General features: G+C 44.7%; 1 protein-coding gene across 10 annotated transcripts in view; it reads right to left on the reverse strand.

Annotated features, from left to right (window-relative positions):
- Positions 1–13,664, reverse strand: part of srcin1a (SRC kinase signaling inhibitor 1a) — a 577,643-nt gene that overhangs the window by 48,639 nt on the left and 515,340 nt on the right. For all 10 annotated transcript variants that reach the window (XM_072248748.1, XM_072248747.1, XM_072248743.1 and 7 more), the window contains 2 exons: positions 6,920–7,050; positions 752–899 (listed from right to left, as the gene is read on the reverse strand). In XM_072248748.1, coding sequence (XP_072104849.1) covers positions 752–899; positions 6,920–7,050 — 279 coding nt within the window. The remainder of the gene's footprint in view (positions 1–751; positions 900–6,919; positions 7,051–13,664) is intronic.

Below are 13,664 nucleotides of genomic sequence, written 5' to 3' on the forward strand. Positions count from 1 at the left end.
GTCACAGGAGTTGCCATTCAGTGTTGAACCCAATGTAGGGATTCCAGCTCCGGAATTTTCCCCCGAACCTTTCCCCATCAGTGGGCAGCGAAGATTTGAGATCAGAGTTTTCCTTCTCTTAGGTGAGCTGCTAGCCATGGCGGACAAGACCCATCTACCTGAAGAAACTGGATTTAAGGTGGCAGTAACCCACCTTTGCCCATTCTCCTGTCAGTAGAAACGGTTCCACTGGGCTAAGCAGCTAAGTCGCATGTGAAGGCCAGGAGCTGGACTTGGTTGTCAGAGGCTATTTGAGGCGGATGCCACTGGGAGCATTTCATAGGTAGTGGGAGCATATCCCCACTACTACCCCTGTCTACAACAATCTTAAGCAACCAACCGACCTCGCGGTATTTTACTGGGTGGATGCAGAGACCACCCACACTGCAAACTGCCTTTTCCAAAAGCTCCCTTCTGGAAAGTGCTTTCGGGCTATTAAAACAAAAACTTCACGCCATCTTAAAAGTTTCTTCCCCCAGGTAGTTGATCTGATCGACCATTTGAGTTCATATGAAATCATGTTTCCTGCTGAACCAGAGGTAATGACCAGAATGCCAGCTCGTCGCATGCCACCATTGAAATGTTGATATACTTAGCTGAGAAATTTCCTCGTGACTTTATCAGTCGTTATATGGGATGATTAGTATGGATGGTGAGGAAACAAAGATTCTCCACTCTATCTTGGTACAGGTAACCGCAATGAACCACTTACTTTCTAAGTGTGGCCAGGGCGTCAGTGATGGTCTTGCAGCGTTTCAGCAGAACATCCAGTCTGTGAGGCTCCTCCTTCAGGAATTTAACCGCCTCCACCTCCACACGCAAGATCACCCGCATCTTACTCTGAAGACTCGGGAACTGGGCTGGGGTGGGGGGGCACAGAAATCAAATCAGTCACCAACACAGATCATCCTCCCCAACCCCGCGTTCCCAGGGCCTGCACATTAATGCCAGCATCAGGCTTGGGGTGGAGGGGATCAGGACGAAGGTGGAGGAGAGAGGCGGAGAGGGGAGCCAGACGGCAGGATGGAGAGGGAGTGCAAGTGAAAGCGAGAGAGAAAGAGAGGGATCACGAGAGAGAGAGAGGGGGATTGCAAGGGGGGGGAATCGCAAGAGAGAGAGGGGGGGATTGCAAGAGAGAGAGAGCTTGAAAGAAAATGAGAGAAAGGTAAGCTGGTAAAAATACTTAGAAATGAGAGAGAATGGGGTGGAAATGCAGAGCAGAGTGTAGAGAGAAGGAGAGAGAGAATGGGGATGCATCAACAGAAAACGGGGTAAAAAAAAGAGCAAAGGGTAGCTAGTGAGGGAAGGGGAAGGAGGAAAAGGGTGAGATACAGCGAGAGAGATGCAGACACAGAGGGGCTAGACAAGGAAGGGCAATAGGGTATACATATAAACTGGACAATTATCAGAAGTCCAACATCAAGTTTATGAATTAACATGTAACAGTAAGTGCTACACAATGTAGTACACAATCTAGAATCGTGGAAAGGGGCACAGAAATCTGCACTGAAAACTAATCACTTCAAGGAGTCATTTACAACATGGAGGATACATGGGACAGCACAGTACTGTAGTGGTTAGTGTAACCGTACTATGGCACCAGCAACCCACCGCTGTATGTAAAGAGTTTGTACGTTCTCTCCATGACCACGTGGGTTTCCTCTGGGTGCTCCGGTTTCCTCCCAAAGTCCAAACTCGTACGGGTCAGTATGTTAATTGGTCACATGGGTGTAATTGGGCATGAGCTTGTTGAGCCGGAAGGGCCTGTTACCACACTGTATCTTTAAATAAAAAAAATATAAACTAAACCCTTTCTTGTGTTTGCTGAAGAGCAGAGATATAGAGCCAGGTCGCCAAATGATACTGGACCAGAGAGCTGAGTGCATGGTGAAAGGTGGAGTGGGATACGGGTGCTCGGTTCAGCCGAGGGAAGGGAGTCGTTTCACGGTGTGGGGTTCTGATTGAAACAGGTTTGGGTCTATGAAGCCACTGCAGAAGTGACCAACCATCGGAGCAGAACTGGTAAAGTTAAAGGTACAAATTCCAGATCATGGGGCAAAATAGGGACCAGGAAATAATAAGACTAACACACACAAAATGTTTGAGGAACTCAGCAAATCAGGCAGCTTCTACAGAGAGGATTAAACAAGGCTCTTCATCAGGACTGGTCAGGATGCTTGATCAGGTAGATACATTAGGGATATTTAAAAAACTTTCATTAATGTACTTATTTATTGAGATACAGCACGGAGTAGGCCCTTCTGGCCTTTCAAGCCGTGCCGCCCAGCAATCCCCCTATCTAACCCTAGCCTAATCACAGGACAATATACAATGATTAATTAACCTACCAACCGGTACGTCTTTGGACTGTGGGAGGAAACTGGAGCACCTGGTCACGGGGAGAACATAATTAGTAATCTGAGATTAAAATAAATCTGTCAAATCATCATAAAATAATAAATCAGCCATGATGGAACTACGGAGCAGACATGATGGGCTGAATGGCCTAATTCCGCTCATGTCAAATATCACATCCATTTCACTAGAGTCCCTTAGGAGAGGATCTAGTATGTCTACCCAATCTTTTCCATTTCTCACTCTAAGCCTCAGTAATGTAGCTGACTCTTACCCTGTCTCTGAAATGAACCATCGAACCAAGGGCAAGCTGTTGCACTTCAGTAGGACCAACCAGGTTAGGGCTTACATAGGGAACGGCAGGGCACTGAAGAGTGTGGTAGAACAAAGGGATCTGGGAATACAAGATCCACATATCCTGGGGACAATAAATATCAGCCTTGTCTATGATGCCAGCATCCCCCAAAAAATGAATTAAAAAACATGCGGATTACCAAATGATGCTTCTGATCCAGTTTCACAATTACTGCAAGTTCAATTGCTGAAGCAAGCGATATTAGACCATAAGATATAGGAGCAGAATTAGGCCATTCAACCCATTCAGTCTGCTCTGCTGAATTATTACCCCATTTTCCTGCCTTCTCTCCATAACCTTTGACACCTTGGCTAATTAAGAACCTATCAACTTCTGTTCTAAATATGCCCAATGGCTTGGTCTCCACAGCCGTCTGTGGCAGTGGATTACCCAGATTCACAGTCAGCTCCATCATGGATGGGCACTAGCCTCACCAGCATCCAGGACAACTTCAAGGAGAGATGCCTCAAACAGGAGTCCATCATTAAGGACCCCATCACTCAGGACATACCCTCTTCTCATTGCTACCATCAGGGAGGAGGTACAGGAGCCTGAAAACCCACACTCAATGATTCAGGAATAGATTCTTCCCCTCTGCCATCAGATTTCTGAATGGGGAATGAACACTACCTCACTACACATTTCTCTCTTTTTGCACTATTTATTTCACTTTTTTATATATACTTCTTACTGTAATTTACTGTTTTTATTACTTTGTATTGCACTGTACTGCTGCCACATACAACAAATTTCACGACATATGCCAGTGATATTAAACCTGATTCTGATACTTTGCCGAAAGAAATTCCTCCTCATCTCTGTTCTAAATGGATGCCCCTCTATCCTGAGGCTGTGCCCTCTGGACTAAGACTCCCCCAATAAAGGAAACATCCTCTGCACATCCAATCTATCTCGGCCTTTCGATATTTCATAAGTTATAATGATATTGCGGCAACTCGGGCAGTTCGGTAGTAGCAGTTAGCAGAACGATTTACAGCAACAATGATCAGGGTTCAGTAACTGAGACTCCACTGCCCTTTGCAGTGGAGAGTTTCTTCCCTCTCCTTATCTCTGTCCTGGAGGTTTACACCTTACTTTGAAACTGATCATGTGATCTGGAACAACTGGAAAAATGGCAGATGGAATTTAATGCCGACAAGGGCAAGGTGCTGCACTTCAGTAGGACCAACCAGGGTAAGTCTGACACTGAAGAGTGTGGTAGAACAAAGGCATCTGGGAATACAAGATCCGTAATTAATTAAAAGTGGCAACACACGCAAATAGGGTTGTAAAGAAAGCTTTTGGCACATTGCCCTTCATAAATCAATGTATTGAGTACAGGAGATGGGATGTTATGTTGAAGTTGTATGAGACGTTGGTGAGGCCTAACTTGGGAGTATTGTGTGAGTTTCGGTCACCTACCTTCAGGAAAGGTGTAAATAAGTTTGAAAGAGTACAGAGAAAAGTTACAAGGATGTTGCTGGGTCTGGAGGATGTGAATTATATGGGAAGGTTGAATAGGCTAGGACTTTGTTCCTTGGAACTTAGAAGATTGAGAGGAGATTGGATATTATGAGGGGGATAGATAGGGCAAGTGCAAACAGGCTTTTCCACTGAGGTTAGGTGGGACTACAACTAGAGGTCATGGGTTAAGGGTGAAAGGTGAAAAATTCAAGGGGAACATGAGGGGAAACTTCTTCACTCAGAGGGTGGTGTGAATGTGGAATGAGCTGCCAGTGCAAACGGTGGACGCGAAGCTTAGATAGGCACATGGATGGTAGGGGTATGAGGGGCTATGGTCTGGGCGCAGATAGATGAGAGTAGACAGTTTAAATAGTTCAGCATGGACTAGATGGACCGAAGGGCCTGTTTTTGTGCCGTACTTTCCTATGACACTATCTCCGACACCTGCCCATCTACACTGCCAACCCAAGTATATATTTTGAACATTTTAATGAGGTTTCCCCTCAGACTTCAATACCTCAATCTGACTAATTGGTGATGAAGGGTGGTTAGTGCAACACTTTACAGCACCAGTGGTCAAGTTAAAACCACTGATAATTGCCATATTGGGGATATAACAGGTTAAAGCCAATGAAAGCCTTTGTTGAAAAATGAATAGGTTGACCAGAATAGGACAACACAGTAGCCTGGAGGTTAGTGTAATGCTTTACAGAGCCAACAACTGAGGTTCAATTCCCGATGTTGTCTGTAAAGAGTTTGTTCATTCTCTCTGTGATCGCGTGGGTTTACTCCCACATTCTCAAGACTTATAGGTCAGGGTTAGTAAATTGTGGGTATGCTATGTTGGTGCTGGAATCGTGGGGACATGCGGGCTGTCCCCAGCACGTCCTCAGACTGTGTTGACTGTTGACACATTTCACTGTATGTTTCGATGTACATGTGACAAATACAGCTAATCTTTAAGATCTTTGATAAAGCAAACATAGAAAATATGGGAAAAACTCAGTGGAAAGAGAAATAGCTAGCGTTTTAGATTGAGGAGTCTTTGGCCTCTACCTTTCCCCAGATACTGCCTGATCTACTGAGAGTTTTACCAGTACTTTTTTTTTGTTTCAGTTTTGCTGCATTTGAAGATTGCTTTGATTTTCATTCACTATACAGTATTTGGAAAAATTAATTTTGGATCACTAAGGGTTTGAAAGATGTGATGTAATTACCAAGTTAGAGAGCAAATCTGCATTGAACAATGTCAACTCTTTCATCAGGATACAAAGAGCATTTCTAATAAAGCAGTGAAATTAATAGAAGATAAAAGTTAATGGGTTTGATCTACAGCCATTTCTTTGACCAAGATTGTTAAATCAATATAAATAGTAAAAAGATTCTGCAGATGCTGGAAACCCAGTGCAACACACACAAAATGCAAAATGAACTCAGCAGGTCAGACAGCATCTATGGAAATGAATAAACAGTCGACGTTTCAGGCTGAGACCCTTCATCAGGACTGGAAAGGAAGGGAGAAGAAGCCAGCATAAGGTGGGGGGAGGGGAAGGCTTACAAGCTGGTGATAGGTAAGACCAGGTGAGGGGGAAAGATGGGTGGGTTGAGGCGGGGGTGGGGGGAGGGAATGAAGTGAGAAGCTGTGAGGTGATAGGAGGAATAGGTAAAGGGCTGAAGAAGGAGGAATCTGATAGGAGAGGAGAGTGGACCATGGGAGAAAGGGAAGGAAGGGGGGAACCAGAGGGAGGTGAGGGGTAGGTAAGAAGAGAAGGGGTGAAAAAGGAACCAGAGTGGGGAATAGAAAAAGAGAGATGAGAGAGGGTGGGGATATATCACCAGAAATTTGAGAAGCCTCATCCCCCTTCCTTTCCAGTCCTAATTAAAGGTTTTGACCCAAAACATTAATAATGTGTTGGCTTTGGAGAGGGGCCAGAGGAGGTTTACGAAATTGATCCGGGAAATTGAAGGGTGAACGTACCAGGAGTATTTGATGGCTCTGAGTCTGTACTCACTGGAGTTTATTAGAATTGGAGGGGGGGGGGATTTCATTGAAAACTATCAAATATTGAAAGGCTGAGTAAGTGTGGATGTGGAGAGGATATTTCTAATAAAGGGGGGGCCCAGGACCAGAGGGTGCAGCCTTAGAATTCAAGGACGACCCTTTAGATCAGAGATCAGGAGGAATTTCTTTAGCCAGAGGGCGGTGCATCTATGGCTAGGGTTAAAATCGGGGGGGTACTGGGCGTGGTTTGAAAGGCCAATTCTGCACTGTATCTCAGTAAATAAACAAATCTGCCCCTACACCTTGTGATCTTGTAAGTAGATGAATTCCATGAACAAGGGGACTCTGGGTGGGGGGAGGAGGAGGGGTAATAAATAAAGGGTAATAAGGAGGAGATTATAAACCCTTAACAACATCAACCTTAATCATAAAATAAAGGAGCTTCACAATAAAGGTAAAGCATTATTTATGGGCATATTCATATTCATCTTCATATAGACTGGATAAATCAAACCCACTAAAGGAGATCGGGACTCTCTCCTGGGACAATACGTCATGGAAATAAATGTGTTACCAGCTATGTTAGATTTTGTCTTGTGTACTAAGAAGGAGTTGCCTCCATGTTTCATTATTTCTCCCATTCAGATCCTGACTGTGATGGACAACCCTCCCTCTCCTGTTGGTTAATGGCCCTGGCCCCTCACCCTTCAGGTCGGTGAGGGTCTCGCTCAGCTGTCGCAAGACCAGTGCCTTCTCCTCCAGTTCCGGCCCCGTAATCAGTCGCTGACTCAAGGCCGCATCCCGTTGCAAATCATCCACCGACTTCTCTAAATCACTGTCAACAGAAACACAAATTAGACTCTGATCTCTTTAGATAAACAAGAGACAAAAAAGTTTCAACTGAGCTGGTGGCTTTTAAATTACATTCTAGAAGGAACTTACACATAGTGGCCACTTTATTAGGTACACCCGCTCATAATGCAAATATCTAATCAGTCAATCATGTGGCAGCAACTCAATGCGTAAAAACATGCAGACATGGTCAAGAGGTTCAGTTGTTGTTCAGACCAAACATCAGAATGGGAAAGAAATGTGGTCTACGTGACTTTGACTGTGGAGTGATTGGGGTGGTTCGAGTATCTCAGAAACTGTTGATCTGCTGGGATTTTCACACATAACAGTCTCCAGAGTTTAGACTATGGTGTGGAAAAACAAAAAAAAACACCCAGTGAGTGGGAGTACTGTGGGTGAAAATGCCTTGTTAATGAGAGAGGTCTCAAACTGACAGGAAGGTGACAGTAACTCAAATAACCACACGTTACAACAATGGTGTGCAGAAGAGCATCTCTGAATACACAACACATCGAACCTTGAAGTGGATGTACTACAGCAGCAGAACACCACAAACATACACTCAGTAGCCACATTATTACGTGCAGGAGGTACCGAATAAAGTGGTCACTAAGTGCAAATCCAGGTGGACCTTTCCTTGCATTCAATCAACACTAATACAATTCAGCTTATGTGCAGGTCCTTGTGTTAAATTGTTTCAGGCATAGGGATCCAGTCAAAGTTCAAAATCAATTTTATTATCAAAATACATATATGTCACCATATGCTACCCTGAGATTCATTTTCTTGCAGGCACACTCTGTAAATCCAGGAAACATAATAGAGTCAACGAAACACCTCTCCCAATGGACAAGCAACCAATGTGCAAAAGACAACAAACTGTGCAAATACAAACAAACAATAAATAAATAAACAAGCAGTTAATATCAAGAACATGAGATGAAGAGTCCACAACCTATCGACTCACTTTCAAGGACTCTATATCTCACGTTCTCGATATTTATTGTTTATTTATTATTATTATTTCTTTCCTTTTGTGTTTTCACAGCTTGTCACCTTTTGAACACTGGTTGAATGCCCAAGTTGGTGCGATCTTTCATTGATTCTGTTTTGGTTATTATTTTACAGATAGATAGATATACTTTATTGATCCCAAGGGAAATTGGGTTTCGTTACAGCCACACCAACCAAGAATAGAGCATAAATATAGCAATACAAAAACTACAAACAATCAAACAACAAAATGCAAACTGTGCCAGATGGAAAAAAGTCCAGGACCAGTCTATTGGCTCAGGGTGTCTGACCCTCCACGGGAGGAGCTGCAAGTTTGATGGCCACAGGCAGGAACGACCTCCCGTGCCGCCCAGCGTTGAATCTCGGTGGAATGTGGCCGAAGTCCAACAGTAAAAAGTTCAATATCCGGTCTACAAACACGTTCCTCGATCATAATATGACCCGGATTGCACCATCTGTTGTTAACCAGAACAGTAAGCACCCAACTCCTTTAAGTTTACCGCTCTCAGCGCACTTCCGGTCAGCCCAAACGGTCTGAAAGTCATCCATGGAGAAGTTTTGATCGGGTATGTCCTCGTGCAGCCCCGTTCCAGTGAAACACATCACACTGCACTCCCGAAATGTTTTCTGATGCCTGGCAGCGCCGTGAACTCGTCCATTTTATTACCCACCGAACTCCTCTTCTCCATAAGTCTCTGTTGTCTCGACCCAGTCCTCTTTCCTCGACTTTGTGACCCCCCCCTCTGCATCCTCTGTGTGTTTTCCTCCAGATTTCAGCAGGGGTGTCCGCCGCTCTGCTCGCTAAACTGGCCGGCATTTGCGCAAGCAGCTGGTCCCTGGAATAAACAATGCGACCATGCTTCTGTCCCGCGTGTCGGGATGTAACTATTTCCAGCGCTAAAAACCCAAATAAAACTCTCTCTACCAGCACGTTAGAGAGGGTGCAGCTTCGACGCGTTACCGTGAAAAAAAATACAAAAAACCCCCAAAAAAACGTATTATGCATTTATTATGTCCATAAGAAAACGAACCTCAGGGTTGTATATGGTGACATACATGTACTTTAATAAATTTACTTTGAACTTTGAAAGTAACTCCATAGGTTGAATGAATGATTTTGGGAGAAGTTATCCCCACTGCGTCAGAAGCCTGGGTAATAGCAGTTCCTGAACCGAGTTGTGTGGGTCTTGAGGCTTCTGTACCTCCTTCCTGATGACAACAGCAGAAGAGAGCATAGTCTGGGTAGTGGGGGACCCTGATGATGGATGCTGCTTTCCTGTGACAGAACTCTATGTAGGTGTATTCAGTGGTGGGGTACATTACACATATATTCAGCCAGTACATTATGTTCAAAAAGTTTTCTTTTGTTTGTTCAATTAACCGTACCTCTGTTTTGTTACCTGTCGTTGGCTGAATAAAAGGTGGTGATGAATTAGCATAGAGGGCAATTGAAAATCTGGTTCAGTGGTGCCACAACAACCTCTCACTCAATGTCAAAAAAAGCAAAAAACTGATTATTGCCAGATAAACAAGAGATTCTGCAGATGCTGGAAATCCAGAGTAACAGACACGAATGTTGGAGGAACTCAGCAGGGGGGAAGGAAGGGGGAAGAAGCCAAAATAAGATGGTTGGGGGAGGGGAAGAAGCACAAGCTGTCAGGTGATAGGTGAAGCCAGGTGAGGGGGAAGGTGGGTGAAAGGGGAGGGGAGCTGAACTGACAAGCTGTGAGGTGATAAGTGGAAAAGGTAAATAGCTGACGAAGGAAGAATCTGATGGGAAAGGAGAGTGGATCATGGGAAAAGGAAAGGAGGATGAGCCCAGACTGAGGTGATAGGCAGGTAAGGAAAGAGAAGAGTTAAGAAAGGAGCCAGCATGAGGAATGGAAAAAGAGATACAGGGGAAGGGAGGATAAGTTACTGGACGTTAGAGAAATCACTGTTCATGCCGCCAGATTGGAGGCAACCCAGAAGGAAGAAGCTGGAGGTCTATGAGCAAGTCCTCATTAGGGGATCGGAGGTGGAAAGAGTCAGTACCTTTAAATTCATTGATGTTATCATATCAGAACACCTAACTTGACACCAGCCTGTAAGTGCCATCACAAAGAAGGCATGACACCACCTCAACTTTCTCAGAGGTTTGTGCAGGTTCTACAAGTCATCAAAAACTTTGGCAAACTTCTATAGATGAGGGGAGAAGGGCATCCTGACCAGTTGCATCATGGCCTGGTACAGAAACACCAATGCCCAAGAATGGAAAGAAACAAGAAGTGGTGGATATGTCCAGCCCATCATGGACAAAGCCCTCCCCACCAATGAGCACATCTACAAGTAGCAGTGTCACAAAAGAGCTGCATTTATCATCAAGGACTCCCCCCCACCATCCAGGCCATGCTGTCTTCTCACTGCTACAATCGGGCAGGAGGTACAGGAGCCTTAGGTCTCACACACCGGGTTCAGGAACAGTTATTACCCTTCAACCATCAGGCTCCTGGACAAGTATGGATAACTTCACTCACCTCAACACCGAATTGATTCTGCAACCTACAGACTCACTTTCAAGGACTCCACAACTCATGTTCTCAGTGTTATCTTTTTGCACAATTTGTCTTCTTTTGCACATTGGTTGTTTGTTAGCTTTTGTTTATGTATAGTTTTACATTAATTCAATCGCATTTCTTTATTTTCCTGCAAATTAATCTTTGAAAAATCCTAACAAACTTTTATAGATGTGGAGGGTATATTAGCTGCATCACAGCCTGGTATGGAAACACCAATGCCCTTGAATGGAAAATCCAACAAAAAGTAGTGGATAAAGCCCTCCTCCACCATTGAGCACGTCGACATGAAACACTGTTACAGGAAAGCAGCATCCATCATCAAGGACCCCCATCACCCAGGACATGCTCTCTTCTCGCTGCTGCCATCAGGAAGGAGGTACAGGAGCCTCAGGACCCACACCACCAGGTTCAGGAACAGTTACTACCCCTCAACCATCAGGAAGGAGCTACAGGAGCCTCAGGACCCACACCACCAGGTTCAGGAACAGTTATTACCCCCTCAACCATCAGGAAGGAGGTACAGGAGCCTCAGGTCCCACACCACCAGGTTCAGGAACAGTTACTACCCCTCAACCATCAGGCTCTTGAACTGAACCAAAGGGGATAACTTCACTCAGCTTCACTTGCCCCATCATTTAGGTTTGCACAACCTATAGACTCACTTTCAAGGACTCTTCACCTCATGTTCCCAATATTTATTGCTTATTTATTTATTATTATTATTTCTTTCTTTTTGTATTTGCACAGTTTGTTGTCTTTTGCACTCTGGTTGAACGCCACAGTTGATTATATTATGGTTATTATTCTATTACAGATTTATTATGACTGCAAGAAAGTGTATCTAGGTAGCACATGGTGACACATACATACTCTGCTAATAAATTTATTTTGAACTTTGACATTGGTTAGGTGTACAGGAATTCAGACTTGCACTAAATTAGTTGACCTTTTGTCCCAGCAGACAATCTCTGAAGAGTATTGATAATAGCTGGGATCACTGTTCTTGTACAGACACTGCCCAGAAGAAGGCAACGGTCAACTAGTTCTGCAGAAAAATTTGCCAGGAATAATCATGGTTATGGAAAGACCACGATCGCACACGTCATATGGCAGGGCAGATAATGATGATGCCATACGACACGACACAAAATGAACGAACGAACAATGAAAGGCAATGAAAAAGGCCAGGGCAGCCAGGATTGTCCTTCCAGTTAAGATGGTGACAAGGAACGTACTGCTGGTCAGGATGGCGCCAAACTGTGATGTCAGACTTAGTTGTTTTCTAGGTTCCTACGGATGGTTTTGGGGACAGCATGGAGTGCTGGGGTTTAGGGAAGGCATGATTGAGAGCTAGAGATCTGGGGCAGTAAATGAAGAGTCGGGGCAGGCACAACATTTGACGTCCAAGTTGGAGCGCTCCATGGTTGAAGGTCAGTGACCACAGTGGTCAGGTTGGAAGGTACCGAGGATGGAGTCCAGCGGTCCCCAGTCCTGTGTTGGAGGTTCATGTGGGCAGGAGGCCCGAGGTCTGGTGATCCCCCAGGTCAGCGAGTCCCTGGACCAGAGGTCCGTGCACGTCCAGAAATTAAGTCCTGAATGTCAATGTCCTGTGATTGGTGAGTCCTGGGTTTGGGGCCCAATGGTCAAAGTATGTGAAAGGGTGGGTAGGAAAAGGGCTTTTTTTTCCTGCTGTTGTATTGTTGTTGTTGTTGTTGTTGGAATGGTGAAGCAGTTTCAATGGGCCAAATAGCCTAATTCTGCTCCTATATCTTATGGTCTTTTGGTCCTGAAAAATGAGTGCAGATAGACAAATTAGCAAGATGCTGGAAGAACTCAGAAGGTCAGGTAGCATCCGTGGAAGGAAATGGACAGTGAATGCTTTGGGTTGAGATCCTTTAGCTGCCTATTTCCCTCCATCGATGCAGCCTAACCACTGGCTTCCTCCAGCATCTTGTGTGTTGCTCCAAACTGCAGCACCTGTATTATCATGTGGCTGCAAACTACCCTGACAAAATACTGCTTATGGACATTAGAGAGGAGGCAGAAGTGAGTTGGAGAGTAAGGAGGGAAGATCGCCTGAGAAATTTAGTTCAGCAGTGATAAAAGCCAGTTGCTCAGTGGTGGGATCACCGTCTTTAAGACTCTAAGGCCACTAGACACCAGTATCTCCTCTGCCATTCCATCATGGCTGATTTATTATCCCTCTCAACTCCATTCTCCTGCCTTTGCCCTGTACTTATCAATCCCTGCTTTAAATACACTCAATAAGGTAGCCTTCACAGCTGTCTGTAGCAATGAATTCCAAAGATTCATTACCCTCTGGCTAAAGAAGTGCCTCCTCACCTCTGTTCTAAATGGATATCCCTCTATTCTGAGACTATGTCTTCTGGACTTAGACTACCCCACAAAAACACCCTAAAAAACCCTCTCCACATCCAGTCTATCTTGGCCTTCGATACCCTGACCAATCAAGAACCTAGCAAACTCCACTTCAAATACACCCAGTGACCTGGCCTCCACAGCTGTATGTAGCAATGAATTCCACAGATTTGCCACCCTTCAGCTAAAGAAATTCCTCCCTATCTCTGTTCTAAAGAGACATTCTAGTATTCTGAGGTTGTGTCCTATGGTCCTAGACTCTCCCACTATAGGAAGCATCATCTCCACATCCACTCTATCGAGGCCTTTCAATATTCTGAGAGCTGATATTTTATCTCTGTGAGATGGTGACTAGTGCAGCATTGTTAAATCACATGAAACGTTGGATGAACTCAGCAGGTCTCCACCCGCAGCGTCCACTATTTATTCCTCTGTACAATCACAGTCAGCTCCATCGTGAGCACTAGTGTACCCAACATCGAGGACATCCCGAAAATGTGATGCCTCAAAAAGGTGGCATCTGCCATTAAGGACCCCCATTACCTTGGACATGCCTTCCTCTCATTGCTACTATCAGGGAGGAGGTAGAAGAACCTGAAAACACACAATAAGTGTTTTAGGAACAGCCTCTTCCCTCCACCACCAG

Source organism: Mobula birostris, chromosome X (genome assembly GCF_030028105.1).
Source record: "Mobula birostris isolate sMobBir1 chromosome X, sMobBir1.hap1, whole genome shotgun sequence".
In the NCBI taxonomy this organism is placed as follows: domain Eukaryota; kingdom Metazoa; phylum Chordata; class Chondrichthyes; order Myliobatiformes; family Myliobatidae; genus Mobula; species Mobula birostris.